General features: G+C 52.3%; 6 protein-coding genes across 8 annotated transcripts in view; 3 read left to right on the top strand and 3 right to left on the bottom strand.

Moving 5' to 3' along the window:
• The window catches only part of LOC113203484 (farnesyl pyrophosphate synthase-like), a 10,784-nt gene extending 8,391 nt beyond the window's left edge, over positions 1 to 2,393 (top strand). The window contains exons 1-6 of one of the 3 annotated variants that reach the window (XM_026418200.2): positions 702 to 973; positions 1,058 to 1,183; positions 1,263 to 1,466; positions 1,559 to 1,798; positions 1,866 to 2,000; positions 2,129 to 2,393. In XM_026418200.2, the coding sequence (XP_026273985.2) occupies positions 749 to 973; positions 1,058 to 1,183; positions 1,263 to 1,466; positions 1,559 to 1,798; positions 1,866 to 2,000; positions 2,129 to 2,347 (1,149 nt within the window). In that variant the 5' untranslated portion in view covers positions 702 to 748 and the 3' untranslated portion in view covers positions 2,348 to 2,393. Of the gene's footprint in view, positions 1 to 701; positions 974 to 1,057; positions 1,184 to 1,262; positions 1,467 to 1,558; positions 1,799 to 1,865; positions 2,001 to 2,128 lie in introns of those variants that run through there. The other 2 variants (XM_052263874.1, XM_052263873.1) reach the window with 2 other exon arrangements.
• Positions 2,394 to 2,745: 352 nt separating this feature from the next.
• On the top strand, positions 2,746 to 3,554 carry LOC113203559 (uncharacterized). The gene is made up of 3 exons (XM_026418317.2): positions 2,746 to 2,838; positions 3,099 to 3,239; positions 3,318 to 3,554. The coding sequence occupies exons 1-3, from the start codon at positions 2,794 to 2,796 to the stop codon at positions 3,492 to 3,494; spliced, it is 363 nt and encodes a 120-aa protein (XP_026274102.1). The 5' UTR covers positions 2,746 to 2,793; the 3' UTR covers positions 3,495 to 3,554.
• A 246-nt stretch (positions 3,555 to 3,800) lies between these two features.
• On the bottom strand, positions 3,801 to 5,231 carry LOC113203560 (uncharacterized). The gene is made up of 2 exons (XM_026418318.2): positions 5,122 to 5,231; positions 3,801 to 4,513 (listed from the first exon to the last, which is right to left on the bottom strand). Exons 1-2 carry the CDS (start codon positions 5,182 to 5,184, stop codon positions 4,205 to 4,207), a joined length of 372 nt encoding a protein of 123 aa, XP_026274103.2. The 5' UTR covers positions 5,185 to 5,231; the 3' UTR covers positions 3,801 to 4,204.
• A 593-nt stretch (positions 5,232 to 5,824) lies between these two features.
• On the top strand, positions 5,825 to 8,041 carry LOC113203541 (brachyurin). Its single transcript, XM_026418293.2, has 6 exons — positions 5,825 to 5,993; positions 6,639 to 6,832; positions 6,968 to 7,158; positions 7,317 to 7,415; positions 7,508 to 7,650; positions 7,733 to 8,041. The coding sequence occupies exons 1-6, from the start codon at positions 5,952 to 5,954 to the stop codon at positions 7,895 to 7,897; spliced, it is 834 nt and encodes a 277-aa protein (XP_026274078.1). The 5' UTR covers positions 5,825 to 5,951; the 3' UTR covers positions 7,898 to 8,041.
• Positions 8,042 to 8,773: 732 nt separating this feature from the next.
• On the bottom strand, positions 8,774 to 10,237 carry LOC113203545 (ETS homologous factor-like). The gene is made up of 3 exons (XM_052263785.1): positions 9,982 to 10,237; positions 9,250 to 9,712; positions 8,774 to 9,159 (listed from the first exon to the last, which is right to left on the bottom strand). The coding sequence occupies exons 2-3, from the start codon at positions 9,639 to 9,641 to the stop codon at positions 8,964 to 8,966; spliced, it is 588 nt and encodes a 195-aa protein (XP_052119745.1). The 5' UTR covers positions 9,642 to 9,712; positions 9,982 to 10,237; the 3' UTR covers positions 8,774 to 8,963.
• A 3,003-nt stretch (positions 10,238 to 13,240) lies between these two features.
• LOC113203535 (ETS homologous factor-like) lies at positions 13,241 to 18,090 on the bottom strand. Its single transcript, XM_026418284.2, has 6 exons — positions 17,920 to 18,090; positions 17,400 to 17,472; positions 16,733 to 17,035; positions 15,863 to 16,006; positions 15,152 to 15,545; positions 13,241 to 15,070 (listed from the first exon to the last, which is right to left on the bottom strand). The coding sequence occupies exons 2-6, from the start codon at positions 17,449 to 17,451 to the stop codon at positions 14,953 to 14,955; spliced, it is 1,011 nt and encodes a 336-aa protein (XP_026274069.2). The 5' UTR covers positions 17,452 to 17,472; positions 17,920 to 18,090; the 3' UTR covers positions 13,241 to 14,952.
• Between the last annotated feature and the right edge of the window lie 2,111 nt (positions 18,091 to 20,201).

Below are 20,201 nucleotides of genomic sequence, written 5' to 3'. Positions count from 1 at the left end.
ATAAGGGACAGACCGTCTTTGTTTAATCATTTATAACGTGATGAATAAAAAGAGGCGCTGCAAAGGAGCGGCTGCCTCTGCTCATAACTTATAACATAGCTGCAGTAGCAGCCATCGTATTTTGAGCCGCGGTGGCGGGCTAGTCGACCTACCTCTTCGACCAAAAACCTGCCTCCTTTTCTTCAAACTAACCCCTTTCCTTAGATCCCTAATCAAGGCCACAAAACCGGCGGCCAGAGTCAGCTTGATCCGCCCCGACTATAGAAGATATTATTTCGACGCCCCCAGGGTGTAAGCAGGAGCCAAGCCCTTGCTCTGTAGATAATCCCTAACAAGCCGAAAGCACCGGACTGACTCAGGCCGCCGGCGCCAGCATATTGTGGCCACAAATATTCTCCTCGACACCCGGTACACTCCTTTTACCAGTTCTGCTCGTATGGCTTTGTGAAGAGGACGAATATGTTTTGTACACTTTTGAGAAGACAGTTTTTAAACGCAACAGGTGAACAGCGAACACCCCGTTTGAAACCCCGTATCGTTTGCATGAGCTGAGAAGAGTGGGCTAAGAAAATAAACCACACAAGAAAAACACAGAACAAAACACAATCAAACGACGACACCCAATTCACACGTGCAAATGTTGTAGCGACTTGGCGACCTACGTTCACTATGTTGACTTAACTTTGAGAGGCATCGTGGTTGCGCTGGGCGTCACAGCTCCTCCACTTTTGGCACGAAGCTGACCGCCATGTGGGCGCCGATGATGCTGTCGTCTCTAGCCGCCGCCCAGGGCCGCGCCTTCGTCGGCGTCCTCAGGGCCGTCCACGGCACGGCGGCGCAATTCGTCTCCCCCGACAAGCAGCTGGCCGCCGACCGGAGGGAGCTGCTCGCCTTCTTCCCCACCCTCGTCGAGGACGTCAAGGCCGACTCGCAAGTCGTCGGCATACCGTCCGAGACGGAGTGGATCGGCAAAGTGAGGACGACGTCGGTATTCATGTTTTACTCATTGAGTTGGATACGTTCCGCTGACCTCCAAACCACGTGAAATTGTCCTCAGGTGCTGCACTACGTGGTGCCGCGGGGCCGCCTGTTCCGCGGCTGCAGCGCGCTCAACGCCTGCCGCGAGCTGCTCCCGCCGGACCGCGCCGCGCTGGGCAGGCCGCTGGGCCTCGCCTTCGAGATGGTGAGCGGCCCGGGCGTACCCTAATCACCGCCTCCCTCACGCCCCTCTCGATGCTTACAATCCTGGTGCGTCCGAGTAGCTGCAGGGCTACGTCGTCATCATCGACGACCTGGTCGACGCCGCCGAGCTGCGGAGGGGGCTGCCCGCCTGGCACACGCTGCCGGGCGTTGGCGTGCACGCCGTCAACGACGCTTTCCTAGTTCACACGGCGATGAACAAGGTGCTGCACCGCTACTTCCACACAGAGCCGAGCTACGTCCGCCTGTTCGAACTCTTCAACGAGGTGAGAGCGGTGGGTGCGAGGGTCGGAACCCCGGGCCCGGGTCCGCGACATTGCAGTTACACAGAGTGCAGCACAATCTGGGCACTTCGCAGGCGATCTTCTATGGTATCATAGCCCAGAACTACGAGTGCCACAACGGCTGCACCGGCGAGGGGAGGTTCGACGCCTTCGACCACGCGATGCACGCGGCGCAGGCTCGCTTCAAGATCGCGCACTACAGCTTCTACAGCCCGCTGGCCGCGGCCATGCACCTGGCCGGCCTCTCGGACAGCGGGCGCCACGGGGCGCTCTGGGGGGTGGCCCAGGACATCGGGATGCTCTTCACCGTGCAGGTGAGCTTGGGCGCGCGAAGGTTGTCGACAGCCACCTACCTCTACTCACATACATTTTCCCGTCCAGGACGACTACAGCGACTGCTACGAGCCCGAGTCGCTGTCGGGGAAGACCCGGTGCGACATCCGCAACGGCAAATGCACCTGGCTGGTGGTGGAGGCCAAACGGCGCGCCAACGACAAGCAACGCGCCCTGCTGAAGGTGAGCGGGAGCGCCTGGGGGGCAGGCCGCCGAAGGGGTCGCGCACACGGGTGCCGAGCCGTACGGCCTACCATCGCAGGCGCCCACCTCAGAGGGGCTCTCTTAATCCCGCGACGAAACCCCGACAGGAGAACTACGGTGTCGACGACGCCGAGAAGGTGGCGGCCGTGATGGAGCTGTACGCAGAGCTGGGCATGGAGCAGGCCATCCAGGACTGGATGCGCAGTGAGTACTCCAGGATCAGCGAGGTCATCCGGAGGCAGCGCGACCTGCCGCCCGACGCGCTGCACTACATCCTGGACGCCATCCGGCAGCCGCTGCTGCGGGTGGAGGAACCGTTACCGTAACACTAAGGGAGTACGCTGCAGACTGTGGTAGTAAATTGTTAATTTTTTTTCCAAAATGTTTTGCAACCTTGAATAAAGTTTTTGTCAGATTTTGTTCCACGAAGCTGAGATATTCGTAGTACTCGGGCTCACCGTGACCATACGAAGGCCAATGTCGGGTGCCGTTGTGACGTGTCCATGCGGTGGCGTGCCGTGCATGGCCGGCGTGAGGGCATCAAACGTGCAAAGAAAGTGTACAACGGGTGTCTACAAACAAGGTCGCGTCCGAGCGGCCCGCACGTTTTGTTTTCGGGGTGCACGTCAGCCGGCGACGCCATCCTCGCGAACGCGGCCCGCGGCCGTCACGACCACCCCCCGCCATGACGATGCACCGTCACGGCGGCGTCCGCCTTCTTAAGGGCACCGAGGACGGCGGAGGGCACAACGACTCCACCCGGTCTAGCAACATGTCCCGCCTTGCAGTCTTCGCTCTCCTCGCCGCTGTCGCCGCGGTAAGGGGTCGTGCACTTTCTACGCTCCCAAGAGGACCAGGACGGTTGTTTGGAGTCCATAGGGACTCCATGATATTGTCACTCTGGGGTGCCCCCGGGACCCCGTAATATTTTAACCCTCGGTTAAAATGTCACGGGGTTCCTATGGACTCTCAAAACCGTCCTGATCCTTTTGCGACCTCATGATTTTTTGTTCCTCTCCCGTAAAGTCATGTGGTATGTTTGTGCTACCCCCAACCGCGTCCTTGTTGTGCCCACAGTGCGCCGTCGCTGGCCCACCACCGCGTCCCCAAGGCCACGGACCCCACGGCCCCCCAGCACACCACGGCCTGCGCGCCTGGCTGCACGCCAAGGAGGCCCAGCTCCACCAGTGGGGCCACGCCGAGAAGGCCAAGCTGAAGGTATGAGACGCGCCAGGTCCGGGCGGAGGGTCAGAACAAACGCCAGTCATGTGGCATTTAATTCTCTCTCCGCGACAGAACGCCTGGAGGCAGAAGGTCGTCCCCCACATCGTCCAGCTGGAGAGGAAGCTTGGCGCCGAGTGGCAGAAGAAGGCCCCCCAGGTCGCCGCTCTCCTAAAGCAGAAGGCCGGCGCCGCCTTCGACAAGGCCGTCAAATTCGTCTCCCAGCAGGTCAATAAGAAGCTCCAGGGTTGAGGTTGAGAGAGCACCCCAAGCAAGCACGACCACGAAAATATATAAAGACTACTAACCATATTCAACAGACACATTATTAACTGTAGTCATTCAGCAATCGGCTTTTATTACCACGACATTTAAAGTCACGCATGCATGTGCACATGAACAACAAATGACGTGCACTCCTTAGAAAGTGCAGTCAGGTGGAACACCAAGAAAACAGACAGAAAACACGGTCTCATCAAAATGATGTCAAGTAATGTCAGTATCCAAATTTGGTCATTTTGGCGGTCTGATTGGATATCAGTTTGACTTTAAGCGATGTCGTAAGATTGTAATTTATAATTGCAATCACGGAGATATTCAGCCAGCACATACAAGGAATACAATATAGTTCCGTTAGCTCCTCGCATAATATTTTCGGTCTACGCATGGGATTCCTTTACTCCAGGAGACACGAGATGTGCTAAAGCGTGTTCCAGTTTCAGACATGTCTGCCCTCTTGTTATGGATAGCATTGCAATGCGCAATTGGAGCTTTTTGGACAGTAATTTCAGAAAAAAAAATCGGGAAAGGTTGTGGATAGAAAACGGTCTGAAGGTGCGATTGCGGCGCTCAAGGAAGTGGTAGTCCATCCATCGGCAAGGGTTTTCGCGTTGGGTTAAGCGTCGAATTAAAATAATTACACGCAAAGACGGACATAATATTCCAGACGCCGTCTAATTATTCTAGCCCATGCAGACCGCGATGTGTGAGGTGGCCCTGGCCGCCGACATGACCCCCTTGCCGGCCACGCAGACGCCGAAGGGCCCGGCCCCTCCGAGGGCGGAGGGCACGCAGCCCAGCAGGGCGCCGCCCACGGCGTGGGGGAGCCTGGGGAGCTGCTGCTTGACGCACCGCTCCAGCTTGAGGAGCTTGGGGGCCTTGAGGTTGATGTGGATGTGGATGTGCGGGTGGGGGATGTGGATGTGGAACTTGGGATCCGGCTGCGGCTCCGGCTGCGGCTCCGGCTGCGGCTCCGGCATGGGCAGAGCCACCTGCGGGTGGAAACCAGAGTCAATGCCTTGCGCCTCACATTTTTTGAAAAAAAACAAAAACAAAAACAAAAAATACAACAGCAACTTTTCTTTTTAAATAAATATGCCCCCGTTAAACCAAACCAAAATGTGTGGTATGACTTTGTAGAAAAGAAAGTCCTCAATCCCCCAGTACCAGGAGGCCGACTCACGCCACGCACTTTCGTAGTTATACCGTACCGCATCCGCGGATGTGGTGGGCCGGCTTGCCTGCCTCGCTTCCCGCGGGTCCTTAACGGCCCCGTGCGAGTAGGCATCCCGCCTACACCCGTGCATGCGGTACGAAAGTGCACGCGGCGTGTGAGTAAGCTACCTGGCACATTGCGCTTGTTTTGTGTAGATAATGGTCTCACTACAAGCGCAACTTGATCAAGACAATCAAGAACACGATAAAATGTAAGAAAATCAAGAACACATTTTTTTCGGGGTGCAGAAGAAGTGCGTAGCCAGCCTGGCTCCCTCCCCGTCCACCACGCCTGTCCGCACTAAACCTCCGTCGTTTCCCCCGCCGTCGGCCTGGAATGTTAAGGCAGTGAGTTGGTTACGGGTCACATTGCACGGCAGCGTACAGCCGAGGCGGCGAGCGCCGCCAGCGCGCCCAGCACGAGGAGGGTGGTCGGGGTCCTGGCCATGGCGACAGTAAGGCCATGCCAGCGCGTCGGATGGACTTTATATTCGCGATGTCGTGCAGCAGCGCAGCGCGGGCCGCACTCACGCGCCCACGACTTTCGCCCACTTGCGCATTATTGCTATTCGCGCACGCATTCGTTTGACGTATACTCACGGACATTTATCGTCGTTTGTTGCAAACGTGTGCTTGTATCTTTCAGCAGAATACAAAGACCTGTTCAGTCGCTGACAACTTTTGCAATTTTTTTTGTAGAGTTGCCCATCTTGTTTTCTCTGCTGGAAACGGAGACAGAAATTTGCTTGTTGGAGATCGATGCATTTCGCAAAAACAAGCCCACCAGCCCCCCCCCCCCCCCCTACACACACACACACACACACTTCAGGAGGGCCGGCTCTGTGCTATAGAAAATTAGTAGGGGGACTTTATTATGCTCTGGTAGAGACAGTCTTTAGGGGACTTTCTGAAAATGCCCCGAAGACAGAAGTTTGGCAAGCAGGACTACTATGGGTGCTGCCAAGATAAATTATCGATATTGCCCAGCAACCGTGCTTTTGCCCCTTGTGCAACCACAAGAGTGGCGTGGGAGAGAGAGACAGAGAGAAGAGAGACAGAGGGAGACAGAGAGTGGGGGTTGACGAGTGCTAGATGACAATCAAGGACCACTAATTGACCGCCAGGTTTACGTTATCAGTGGATTCGCGTGAAGACGCCGCCGTATAAACGGCCACTGATTGCAGGCCACGTCCTCAGTGCAACTCGCCCTTCAACATGCGGGCTGTGCTGGTGTTCTCCGTCGTCGTCGCCGCCCTGGTAAGCCACAACACCCGGTGTAGCAGGGGACTTGTACCGACTATCCCCCGGTTAGATCCGAAAGTGGGACATTAGTACCCCCCACTCGACTCCCTAGGGTACAAATGCCGTATGGGATTTTTACCGGGGGGGTATAAATCCCCGGAGAATTAGATACCACCCTACCCGCATACCGAGAGGTTCTAAACCTCAAATTAAACCAGGGGATTAATCCCCGGAAAATTTCATACCCCCTACCCGTATACACTGCAGGGTATTAATACAACGGAAAATTGTTATACCTGCCTTATTTGGTATACTGGGGGGTATAAATCCCCAGAAAGTTTTACACCGCCCATACTGGTAAAGAAGGGGATCGTCCACAAATTTCGCCTACTTTTCAGACCGTCAAATACTTTTCTCATGCCCCCTTAACTGGAGTCTAGGTTGATGGCAAGCTTTTAGACGCTATTCTTCAAGTCGTCAGTGGGAAAAATGTTATCTCTGTATGGTAACTAATAAGTTCTAATTATATATTCTGTGCCATAATCCTATGAGGGGAATACCCGAAGCATGCATTAAAACCCCCTAAAATTACTTAATTTGCGCGCGTCTCGTCTTCGTCCCTACCTCAATCACCCCACTATTGTCCTTTTCGCTCCACAGATGGGCGCGGCCTCCGCCGATATGATCGACCCCGAGATCGTGGGTGGAGACGAGGCCTCCCCGGGGCAGTTCCCCTGGCAGGCGGGCCTGAGGGTCAACGTGCTCAAGGACGGCGTGGCGAAGGCCGCCTTCTGCGGGGCATCCCTCATCGCCGAGGACTGGGTGGTGACCGCCGCCCACTGCGCCGACCCCCCGTGAGTACCGAGCGTGTTAAGGGCTCATCCAACCAGGAGCGCAAAAAAACCCTGCCGCCCGGCCTGGCTGCTCCCTGTTTAGTGGCGACAACCGCCTGACAGGTGAAACTCATTCACTGTAACGTCGACGTGCAGGATGATGCAGGTGGTCAACTTCACCGTCACCCTGGGCGCGCACGAGATCAACAACCCCGATGAGGGCCACGTCACCATCGACGTCGACATGGACAAGGTCTTCGTCAACCCGAAGTGGGGCGGCATCCTCTCCGGAAGCCTGGCCGGCGACATCGCCCTCATGAAGCTCAAGACGAAGGCTCCGCTCAGCGGTGAGTGTGGCACACTATGAGGCAGCTGGCTTCCTCGCTCCCAAAAAACCAAACGTAACTCACGAAAAGAAAACAACAACAACAACAACAACAACAACAACAACAACAACAACAAAACAACGTTCAATACAATGTTTGTCTGCATTCCTTACTCACAGACAAGATCCGCATCATCCGCCTGCCCCGCGAGGAGCAGAAGAAGGACAGCTTCTGGCGCAAGACGGTCACCATCTCCGGCTGGGGACAGGAGCACACCGGTGAGCGGGCAGGGCGGGCACTGAGTGTGGTGGCGGCCACCTGAACGCACACCGTCTGTACTGATGATCGGTTTGACTTCCTGTGCTTGTAGGCGACAAGGCCATCTCGCCGGTCCTCCGGTACACCTCCAACAAGATCGTGAGCAACTTCTACTGCAAGTTCCGTTTCTTCTTCATGATCGTCGGTGACGGCAACATCTGCATGTCCGGATGGGGCTGGAAGGGGGCCTGCCACGTGAGTACAACACACAGTGCAACTTGGCTCTGCCGTGGTCGCGCCGCCTGCCTCTCCCTCTCACGCGCCCTTCGCGTTGCAGGGCGACTCCGGCGGCCCCATGGTCATCTACGAGGACGACGGCCCCACCCTCGTCGGCGTCACCTCCTTCGGCTTCGGCCTGGCCTGCAACTGGGGATGGCCGTCCGCCTACACCAGGGTCACCACGTACCTCGACTGGGTCCAGGACACCATCAAGAACAACTAAATGCCTCATCAGCCTGTCTGATGAGAGGCGGGAGGGTTGCCGACGCACAGTATCGCGCGGGTAGCCCGTTCTGGAGGCGGGAGGGGGCCCTAACCCCCTTCCTTCCCCCTACTCGAGCAAATAAACATTTTTGTCAAATTACAACGGTATTGCTCTTCTCTTTCCACGAGTTTGCGTTCTTATCGAGCTCCAACTGGTTATTTCGACCACGGGCCGAGCTCCTGATAAGGCCCCACTCGAGAGCGGTCGCAAAGGTTGCATCCGTACTGTGTGCATGGTGACGCGATGATTCACTTGTTTTTAGCAGATGGTACCTTAAAAACCTTAAATAATATATCAGTAAATTCAAGGTGTCAGCTAGCTTTTATTCTCAATATACGGAAAAAACCAAACCAGAAAACAATTTCTGTGGCGCTGGGGAATGGTGACCGAGTGCCTGAGTGAGTATCGCGGACCCCTACCCTACCTAAAGATACTTCGCCAGTCAGGGCAGGTGACAGACCCCGTTCCTGCACAACAATACTGGACCACCGACACCGCTGTGTCCGACCCTTAACTCCTCTACGCAACTAGTACGTTAAATTACGAAATTGTAAAAGTAACAACCAGCCATAAACAAATGTCAGCTAAATATTAGAAAAAATAGAGCACAAGCCAATTTTTTAAATTTGTATCCATCTGTTTACAACATAGATTCTTGATTGAGATTTTTTTCGTACAGTGAATACTGTTAAAATGTTGTTTCGCACAACCCATTTTGCGGGGGGGAGGGGGGGGCAGCTTATGTGCTATTAAACTTTTCGAGTGCGGCTTTACTTGGTTCTGGTCTGAACTTTCCCGAGAGGAAAGAGATGGAAACTAACATACGTACGGATATGAGTAAGTAGTATATATGTTTTTAATACGTAAGAAAAGATACAACATACTCGCTAAAATAGAATTCCACTTCGACTCGACTAGATTAAACATTATTACATCTTCACTAGCAAACTTTTTCAATAAATCTGTACATAACAACATGTAATATCATATACACATACAGCAAAATAATAATCAGTCTTGTTAATTAACAGCAGCTGCCCCGCGTGCTCTTGTCACTGCTACAGTTTGGCGGGGTCAGCGTGTTGTCGCTCACCTCTCCACAGCCATCTAGGATCCGAGCCATTTCCTCCCGCCACGAAGCCTTGGGCCCGAAATAGAAGAACTTCCGCCTCACATTCTCCTCCCCCTCTTTGCATTTGGTAAAATACCCGTTGCCCGTTCTGAAAACATAGAAAGCGAAATGTGACCACCACTGCCGAGTGTGGAAAGGGCGTGACAGCTGGCCTGTTGTTAGGGCGAACCCTGCTTACCTCATGGCCTTCGACATGAATGCGTATCCGTATCCCTCTTTATTTGGATTTTGCGTCTCCTCGCCCCGCAGCCTGGCCACCTCCTCGCCGTTCTCGAAGTAGAAGAGACCGCGCTCCATGTCCTCCCAGCGGATGATGGACGGGTTGTATCTGGGTTTGAGCAGCAGGTTCAGGATGAACTTCCAGAGGCTCCCGCGGCCCGACGTCCGCTCTCCCCCTCGCGCCCTGGGCCTTCGGCGCGCCCTGGCCCGGGGCGGTATGCCGGGGGGCCTTCTGGGGCGGCCACCGCGGCGGCGGAGGGGCTCAGCGGGTGTGGCCTCTGAGGTGGCCGCCGTGGCCGTGTCCATCGGGATGAGGGCGGTTGATGGAGCGAGGGTGGGTGCTACGAACATCCTCTCCGAGGCCTCCTGCAGGATGTCATGACCACCGACACCCGAGCCCGAGCCGGGGCATTCGACTGTAACTTTATGAGGGTCAAGGCGTCAGCCATAGCCGTCAAATGTGCAGCAAACATTGAATCTTAAAAGTTTCAGTTTCCGATCGGCAAATTTCGTCGTCACTTCAGTCAGTCAGCGTTTTCTACTATCCGGCCCATCACGATCGGTTTGCAGCCGAAATAACTTCAACATATGGCACTAAATTGCCATACATGTGACCTAGAAAGGCACAGCAGTAAGAATGAAGCGGAGACTTCACGGCGAAACGCCTGCAATAATCATGAGGTATGCTCACCAGGATATGACCGAGCGAAAAGCTCCGGCCGGGCTGAACTGATCTTCCTCGTTCGAGCTATACAGAAGGGTAACCGAGCCAGTCTCGGGTAGGGGCAGGTTTGATCTAGCCTGTGAGGGTGGTGCGGACGGTCTCCCTCTCCCGTCGGAGAACTCGTCGAGGAACTTGTCGTGAACGAGAGCACCAGTCGTGCCTCCAACACGTTCCTCAATCTCCTTCCTTTTGAGGGTGCAGAGCACGGCACCGCTCGGCAACCTCAGCCGCTGGAAAACCTCCTCCGGCGTCGGGCTCAGGACGCGACGCAGCCACTGCAACACGTGGCCCTGGCTCCAGTCCCGTGGGTTTAGCAGCTGCGACTGGTCGACAATAGTCAGCGTGTCCAGGTCCCGGCCTGGGTAACAAGTAACAACCAAAAAATTGTAGTTTTTGTCTCTTACAAATGTTTCAAGTGGTGTAAAATAACATCCAGAAAAATAAAAAGTTGTGGCAACCATCTTATAATTACTTCAGGGACAACCATAAAATATGGTTGAGACAAAGATCTGCCAGTTGTGAAAACCGTATTTTTGGTTGATACACCTGTGCTATTGTTGCCTCACCCATATTTTATGGTTGTCCCTGTAGTAACCATACGCTGGTTGCTACAACTTTTCATTTTTCTGGGTGAAAGTACTAGGTGGCTGATAAACCCCGCGCACTTCTGCAGTTATATGCTGCACCGCGTTCCTACGTGTGGGTGGGTTGCCCACTGGCTAGGGCCGCGAGGCGCCGTGGGCAGAGGCGATAGGCAAGCCCGCCCGCACTCGTGCGTGCGGTACAGCATATAACTGCTGAAGGGCACGGAGTGAATCAGCCACCAGCCACCTGGTACAATCACGGGGATCGTCTTACTGATGTTGCCGATGAGTGCGGCGAGTGACGGGTCGCTCGTGAGGTGAGGGGTGTCAGTGCCCGTGAGGTCGGCCGGTGCGAGCGGAGCACGAACCCCCCCGCCGTAGAACTCGTCGAGGAACTTGTCGTGAACGAGAGCACCAGTCGTGCCTCCAACACGCTCCTCAATCTCCTTCCTCTTGAGGGTACAGAGCACGGCACCGCTCGGCAACCCCAGCCGCTGGAAGACCTCCTCCGGCGTCGGGCTCAGGACGCGACGCAGCCACTGCAACACGTGGCCCTGGCTCCAGTCCCGTGGGTTGAGCAGCTGCGACTGGTCGACGATAGTCAGCGTGCCCAGGTCCCGGCCTGGGTAACAAAATGGTATTTTGACACACACAAATGTTTCGAATGGCGTAAAAGTACAATCACGGACGTCGGTCTTACTGCTGAAGCCGTGGGCACATGTCGCGTCGCTCGGGGTGAGGCTGGGTCGGTGTACTCCAGCGCCCCTCGAACCGAGAGACACGGCTTCGAAACACTGCCTCAGCCCTACGTCGCCTTGCACGGGAGCGAGGCCTGCTTCGGCATGGCCCGTGAGTTCAAGGCTGTCCAGACAAATTGTGTCAGGTTGCGACTTCCCTTTAAGTGACTGACCTTATGTCGGAGACAGTCGCCGATCATCACCGGCGTACTGCGCGGTTTTACGAAATACACTGTAAAAAATATATCCACAGCATCAACAACTGTTAACAACAGCTTAAAACCGTTAGGAAGACAGTTCTACACTTATAAACTAAGTGTTCAACTGCTCAACACTTGTAAGTGTGCAACTGCAAGTTGAATACTTGCAAGTGTGCAACTCCGTAGTTGTATACTTTCGGTAGATGTGCACTTGCAAGTGTGCAACTCCTCGGTTGCACACTTAGAAGTGTTGAGCAGTTGAACACTTAGTTTATCAGTGTAAATAATTAAAATCTGCACTCGATCCGCCGATTTACAATGAACTTTAACAGTTTTGAACTGTCCTTTCTTACCTTAAATCGTACAATTGGTCACGAAATGTTACTGTTTTTAGACAATTAAAAATTAATTTACTAGAATTTTAAAAAAACAACATATATTTTAAAACTGTCGTCGATGCTGTGGTATATTTGTTACTGTGAGGAACGATTGTGGAGGAGTGGCGATGATAACAAAAGCTCCTGGGAAGAAACGCTCGAAACCAGAGTTGTAGCGAAAAACGACGGCACCACCGGAAAGCAAACAGAAACTTAACTGTCACCAGCTCACCTCATAGTTGGGGTCGATTTTGGGTGGTTCGGCAGGCCGGCCGCAGAGCCCCGGCTTTGATTGCACATGGCCAGCGTCTTCTGCTTGGCCGCGAGAGGCTTACTGACAGGAGAGCACTTTCGGGGCTGCTGTACCGAGCGGGCCGGCAGCTGTTTTGCATGTATCGGGCCGCGGCCGGGGCCCGGCAGCGCGACGGGACGTGGGGGCCCCTCCCCCCCCCCTCCCCGGCGCAAACGGACGTCCGCGTGGGGGGCTTCCCCGCGCCCCTGTCGCGTCTCCCCCCCCCCCTTTCTCGTGGGGCCGCAGCCAATCGCGATTGAGCAGGAAAAATGTACGGAAGGCAAACTTGCGTCACGCGTTAGCAAGCGCTGCGCCTCTGTGTGAGCGAGTGTGTGTGTATGTGTATCTGTGTGTGTGTGCCAGGGAGTTTCTGAGAAGCCGCATATCTTGCCCGCGACCCTCTCCGCGCCCAGCGGCGTGAGCAACAGAGCGATGGGGGAGAAGGGGGGGGGGGGTAGGAGCCGGTGGGAGTGATAGACGGAGGGAGGTACGGGTGGGAGTGATAGAGGGAGGGAGGCACGGCTGGGGTTGCCTCCCTCCACCTCTTCCGCTCCCCCCTCGCCCTCCGCGCCTGCAAGCCAGTGCGTAGGCAACCCATGGAGCTGCCGCGTATTCCCCCGGTACACACGAGTATTTTGAGTTCACGAGTGGCGAGTATGCGTCGTGAGTATAGGTGAGTGGGCGTGAGCTTCGGCAGCTGTTGGTTGCCTAATTTCGGTTATTGCACGGTTATTTAGGATTGTTTCGCAATATTTCGGAGTTATGTCGCGACTATTTTCCCCACTATTTCACGTCTATTTCGTGTCTTTTTCGCCCTTGTTTCACACTTTTTTCGCATTTATTTCGGGGGAAAGTGTACGAACTATTTCGCAAGTGATTTTCCTCTCGGTGATTTCGACTTTTATCGTACTAGTCAAGACTGCCGATCGCGCATAAGCAGTGGTGATCGTAACATTTGTCTCGCCCTTTAGATATAGTTTTCAGCAGTAATAACTGGGTCCCATGCTCATTACTCCTGAAATTAATTTGAACTGAATGCATTCACATTTATGTGTATATTTGCTAGGTAATAAAAATTATAAAACCAGTCGATTTATTACAATTACAAATCCTATAATTAGAACGTTAAAAATAACTACATGTCAGCAGAGTCGATTCGGCGGTCATGAACAGTCTAGGAAGGTGTTGGTTTAGGGGCTGCAAAGAAAATTACCATCAATCAGCTAGGGCGTCCCGAGTGAGAAATGAATTTTCTTCAACGTCGATTCGAAGTCGAAATCGTCGAATAAATTTCATTTTGTCACCAGAATCCACATCTTTTCGATATTTGGACGTCGATTCTCAGTTTAACCAACGTTTCTATTTCTCACACTAGGGTCGGAGGCAGGGTTGTTAACGTTACTTTTAAAATGTTGCACGTTACTCGTCACCCTGTCTCGGTAACCGTTACCGTTATTGCCTTACACAAACAAATGTAACGCGTTATCGTTTCGAACGCCGTTACTTCGTTACTCGTTTCATCGGATGTTTATTTATTATTATTTATTTATTTTTAAATCAAGATTAACTAAGTCTCACGCATGACACGTGACATCACTGGCAAAACAAAGGTGCTACGTAGTGCCTTTCTTGGGGCACTCAACACATTTTCAGTTTAGTGCCTCACAAAGACACTAAACAGGGTACTAAATTGCCCAAGAGGTGTCAAGTAGTTCCTTTGGCAGTTTTAGTGCGTTTGTAAAGGCACTAAACCCTTAGTGCCTTTTAAAGGTAGGAGTTAACACCTTTGCTTTTCCAGTGAAACGCCCGCTCACCTATGCCGGTCATGCGCACGAAATTCAAGTTATAGAACTTCAGATTGCACCTTCGACTTTCATTAAAATTTCATTTGTTTTAGAAAAAATGTGGGCAAATTAATGGAGTGAATAATTGTACGACAAATTGCCTACCTAACCTAGGGGGCGATTTAATCCGACAACTCCTCAGATCTCGCCCCTGATTTTGAGAAATCTTCCTAATCACGGAATTATATACAGGTACACGAAATTCACGCACTTTTAACCCGACTTTAAAACTAGTTACAAACACGAACCTTTTGGTTGATTTAGTCTCGTGAGGCGACTCGCCTGACGGAGACTAAATTCACCATATTAGCACGTAGTACATTTAGACATTGCACAACAAGTTTCATAAAGAAAAATACAAAAATACAGTTAGCATAGTAAATAAAGCAAGTATTTGAGACTTGCAATAGGTTATACTAAGAATACTGGGAGGAGATATTGTAACATGACTTCAGCGTACATCAACATGTTTCATCAAATTCACTTGTTTTGGCATCGCACTAAAATTTAAAAAAATAAAAAAATCTTAAGATGAAAGTAGGAATACATAGAATAAAAAACAAAATATACAAAGTCTGTGCTACAGATATGAACAAATTGATCAGTCGAAGTCCCGCACGTCGGGGTACAACCCGGTCAGTGTGCACCGCTAGGCACGCCGCAAAATAATAATAATAATTCGCTCAATTAGCTTATGGATTCGCCAATATGGCCTTGGATAAGAATATTAGCTAGGAGAGCTAAAAAAATTAGCCATAATTGGTGTCTATAAAATGAAGCTACCAGCTATGATAGCTAATATGTTAGCTCTCTTGGCTAAGAATTACCTCAGCAAGCTAATATTGTGATCCAAGGCCATACTAGCAAACGAATTTAGCTAGTTTTGCTAACTCTTTTGTTCCGTTTAAGCGGTAGAGCGAACATCAACGCTGGGTGCCTTTGTTTCTCGCCAGTTGGCCTTGGGCCCGAACTTGTAAAACAAACGACGGGGGTGTCGGATGAAAGCGCCGTTTTTGTAGGTTCTGAAACAGGATGTTGAAATTAGTTCTTAATTGGTGAGAGATCGAGCAGGAGAGAGGGTCGTCGAAGGCTCGAACGCTAACCTCATGGTTCTGGTCATCTTCTCGTAGTCCATGTCTTTCTCGCGGACCTTCTCCCGTCCCCAAAGCTCGGCCACCTTCGAGCCGTCCACGAAAGAGAAGACGCCGTCCTCCTCGTCCTCCCAGCGAATGATGGACTTGTGGTTGGGGTTCCTCAGCAGGCCCAGGATGAACTGCCACAGGCGCTTGCCCGGCTGCCCGTCCCCGGAGCCGCTGCGACGCCGCACCCTGGCCGGCGGTGCCACGCCGAGGTGCCTCTTGGGGCGGCCGCCGCGACGTCGCTCGGGGCTGGCCGGTAGGGGTGCGACCGCCGCGAGGCCCGGGGACGCGGCGACGTCCGGGATGGGACACTCCGGGACCTCCTGGTTGCCGGCGTCCGAGCCCGGCGGAGTCGGGACTGTTCAACATTCATGCCGTTACGATTGGGTGCGGTCAGTGCCGAGGGTCCGACATGACGCTCATTTACGCGCTACCAGTGGCTAATTAAAGACAATAATGCAAGGTATTATAATCCCCTCAGAAATTTACAATATGGAGCACTTGACAATCAGCAACAATCTTTCTCGACAGTCCCCGAGAATTCTCTATCGAAAGAATGTGCCCCCCCCCCCTTCGCTCCTTTCCCTTTAGGAAAGGGCCGTACAGAAACTCAGGTGTGGCGGCAGCAGCGGTGTCTTACAGTTACTGTACATTAGTGTGATAAAGGCTACTCACTGCCACATAGTTCGCCGAAGTCAGGGTAGAGGTGTGGGATGCGGGGTTCCGCTGGAGGCGACAGCGCTGCAAAGTTGCTGCTGTAAAGTTCGTCGCTGCTTTGCAAGGAGAGCCATTCGGCTTTAGGGACCCGCTGGTTGGAATCTGCACAAGACAGAAAGCGTGAAGGGTTATTCGGTACCTGGCCGCAACATTTGTAAAGAAGTGAAATTTGTCGAATATTTGTCAAAATGACGTCGAAGTGAGGACAATGTTTAAGATTAGGTAATTTGGATTGATTTTGTCGGTCTAACTGTTGTCACGGCAGTCATTCTCGATAAACAGTAGTTTTGTAATACCCAGAAAAATGATTTGCTATAGCGACCATCGTATTGATTGATGCAACATTATCGTTTGTGTGAGAACCAAAAATATGATTTCCATCACGTTGTCAATGTTGTCTCAACCATATTTTATGGTGCTCCCTGAGCCAACCATAAGATGGTTGTCATTGCTAATAATTTTTCTGTGTGAATAGACCCTTTCAGCATTAGCGGAAGTGAAGGTGAAAAACAAGGTGAAGAGAAGAATACAGGCCGACAGGCCGGTAACGAGTGCTTTAAAGCACCTAAACGTACATAATCTTCCCCACATTTTATTCAAGTGTTATGGGCACGTTAAGGCAATTCAGCCACTGTTAAAAATATTTCATGACATTTTCATCACATTACATTACTACATGTAATGAAAATGTCATGAAATATTTTTAGAGCAATATTTCCGCGGTCTGTTGTTCTTTAGCTTGTTCCTTATTTTGCGTTTTGTTGAAAGGACCCCCAGTCTGATGTCGCTCTCACAAAAACAACATGTGCAACTAACTTGCGCGCTTACCGGCATTGTCCAGGTCGAGGAAGTCCTGGCCCAGGTTGCCCGAGCCGAGGAACGAGCCGAGCTCCTCGTGGAGCGCGTCGTGGATGAGACAGCCGACCTCGGCGTCCACGACCCGCTGCGTGATCTCCTTGATGCCCAGGGTTAGGAGCGCCCTCCCGCACGGCTGCCCCAGCTGCCGGATGATGCGCTGGACCTCCCCGACGGTCCTGCTGGGTCCCAGCAGGCGCTGCAGCCACTGCGACACATACTCCTTGCTCCACTCGTTGGGGTGGCTTGGGTACACACTCGCCGGCGAGTACATGGCTGCGCGAAACAAAAGCGCCCCTCCGTTACAGACCAAGTACAAGGACTCGCAAAAGAAAACAGCTCCAGTAGCGCTGAACGCATCAAACGCGCCTCATACGCTCTTACGCCAAGTGTGTGGCATGCGAGATGATCTTTGATCTCTAGCCAGTGGAAAGGGGGATTTGCGCAAGTGTGAGACTTGGTCTAACAGTGAATGCGCCGAAAATGTGAAAATTTGTGACCTTAACGCGCCAACCAAATCGGTACTGCTGCTGGGAAACTTACAACTGATGTTCTTTCAGTTTTTAGAGGATTTCTGTGTTACTGTGTCTAAAACTAATATCACTACTGTCTAAAACGAGAAGTTTAATGCTTTACGTACCAGGACTTGAGTCCGGGCTGTGGGCGTCCCAGAAGACAGCGGAGGGGCTCATGTTGAGGAGGCAATTGGCCAGCTAAATAGAGAAAAATATAAAAAAAGAACAGAGAAAAATATTTCAGAACCATTACACATTTTATGTTGTCCATTTTCAGGAAACATTTTGATTAAACTCACACTGCTACATGTAATTACCCACTGTCAGTCAGGTGGAGGGCTTGGGGGATGTGACTACCCTGTTGATTCTTTTTATGGGAGATTTTTAAGCATAAGCGGCATATTTTGTATTGGACTCGGTATTGGATATCCTCAAAAACATGGCATTTAACGAAAAAGGGGAGTTTTTTTTTTAGAACTTTTACGACCAAGTTCCCAGTAAGTTAGCGGACTCAGCTGGCCTGTTTACTGCCTTTGGAAGGCACTATACTAAAAACATGTTTAGTGCCCCAGAAAGGCACGGCTTAGCACCTTTGTTTCACCAAAGTTACTCGAACGTCGCGCCAACTTCGGCGTATATACTTACCGGCCAGCCAGCTGATGCGTCTGCAGGCGGAGAAACACGAAAAATAAAAATCACACACACACGCGCGCGTAGTGGTACTAGTTTGCAGAGAGACGCGTTTTACGGCCGTACCGACAGGGAGCGAGGCTGCGCAGGATCTGGCCGCGCCGCGCCACCAGACGCCGGTAGATGAGGCAGTCCCGGGAGTTCCCCCCGGCCGCGTAGCACCCCCCCCCCTCCCCGGGACCCCTCCCCCGGCAGCCAATGGCGGTGGGGCTAACAGTAGCTAACAGGAAAACCGGCAAAGGCGACGCGTCAGCAACGCCGCCCGTGTGTTGTACAGCCAGGCGGGAGAGTGTTAGGGGGAGTTATCAAGTACCCTTCTATCTGTCCGTCTTTCACACGGCCCACGGCCGGCGGCGCACCTCGCCCCGATGCGCCCCAACCGTGAGCCCCCCCCACAGGACTTATCTTTGAGATATGTTGTTTATTGCGAAGTTATACTTCTACTATAAGCACACCTACAACTGCACGACTACCGAAGTTAAACACCTAACACCTGCATCTGCTAGTGTAGTACTACGGAGTTAAACAATTGCAAGTATATTCAAACCCTCAGTTGCACGCTCTACGCAGTTACACTCTATCAGTGTAGCCTCAGTGAATCTGACCCACGCAGCCTGACCTTTCCTTTCACGGCCATTAAAAGTTAAATCCAACGACAGTAGCGGGCGTGCGCCGTGCGCTGCATGTTTGGTCCTTGGGTGTCCTCTGTGCCGATGGTCGTCACCGCGCCGACCTGGGGTGACCTCGCGGGCTCCGCGGGCTTCTCTGCTGCAGGCCCCGTGCGTCAGCGTCGCCGAGGGAGCCGACTGGTCGGGGCGAGGCACGGCATCTGACCCGGACCAGAAGCTAAAACAAGTGCAAGCAATGTGTACATTACTCATTCCAACATCCAAAACCTCTGCTGGCATAGAGTCGGTTTGTGCAGGCGAATAGTACTTTCTCCTCACTGAGTAAATCCTGTGAGTCACACACGCATACACACTAACTTTTCTTCCATATTCAACCATGTGATGCTGGAGACTGTACCGGGTGATTCAGAGAAGACGCAGGTGCAGGCGGGTTTGCCTACCCGAGCTGCCCGTAAGGCTCCATAGCCCCTTGGGTAGGCAAACCCGCCCGCGCCTGCGTCTTCTCTGAATCACCCGGTACCTACCCTCTAAATTTCTCTTGAGGAAATTTGTGTTTACAAAACATAAGATAAGATCATAAGTCTTACATGTCCAAACTTACTCTTACCCCCTTTTTTCCTCCCCCGAGGAACTTTGACATGGTTCTGGTGGCCTTTCGAGGGGTCCACTAGATCGCCACCTAAAGATAGGCAATTTGAGCTGCGAAACCCCTGAATGTAAGCAACTTCCTCTACAACACCCCCTTCCCCCTCGCCCTTGAGCGTCTAAAGTTAAGCACGCGTGAGCGTTTCACGTGAGATGAGCGTCCTGGTGAGAGGCAAAACGACGCGAAAATTGACAAACACATAGATTTTTAGAGAGGAGGGACTATAAAGAGTGCAATCCTGCAAAAATATTTTCAATTTGAAGTCGTTTCGTTTAGTATATGGCACCGCACATTGCTCGTGTGAGCGCTCATCTCACGTGAAACGCTCACGCGTACTTAACTTTACACGCCCCTTAATACGCCCCTGAAGCCAGAGCTCTGCTAAACCGCGCTCGGCTTGCTCATAGGCGGGCTAGTCGGTGAAACGCGAGCGCGCGTTGACAAAGCTCTGGCAGTTATTTGTCGCAACGATCAGTAAAATAAAAAAAGTATAAGGCACTAAGTAAAATACAAACAAAACGTGTAAACGTATATGGAAACATAGTCTGATTTCTTCAACTTCCTGAACTTTTCACCTTAAAATCGGCAACGTATAACATTTAACGTATGATAGAATTTTGTTGTGATTTTTGAAAAAAAAAAATTGGCAGTAAGAGTGGGGTTTGGAAAGAATCCGTCACCCTATCAGAGGTGGCACTTCAAGGGTAACTGCGGTTTGGAGGTGAAACAAAAAAACAATTGACGGTTTTCGAAACGAATAAGTCGCCGTGATTGTGCCGCTGTGAAGATGCCACGTTCAGCCTTCAAGCTCTCATAGCGCCTGACAGGTAGGCAACATCTCGCTTGCAGTGCACGCGCGTACTGCGGGGCGGCCTACCCCGGGACTCACAGGCGCCGATGCAAGGGTAAATTACTTGGCTTTGGGCTCGGCTATGATAGATTGATGACAAATTGACGGAGCG

The sequence above is a fragment of the Frankliniella occidentalis genome, unplaced genomic scaffold (assembly GCF_000697945.3).
Source record: "Frankliniella occidentalis isolate FOCC.00 unplaced genomic scaffold, Focc_3.1 Scaffold14, whole genome shotgun sequence".
In the NCBI taxonomy this organism is placed as follows: domain Eukaryota; kingdom Metazoa; phylum Arthropoda; class Insecta; order Thysanoptera; family Thripidae; genus Frankliniella; species Frankliniella occidentalis.
This window is presented reverse-complemented; position numbering and strand designations above follow the sequence as displayed.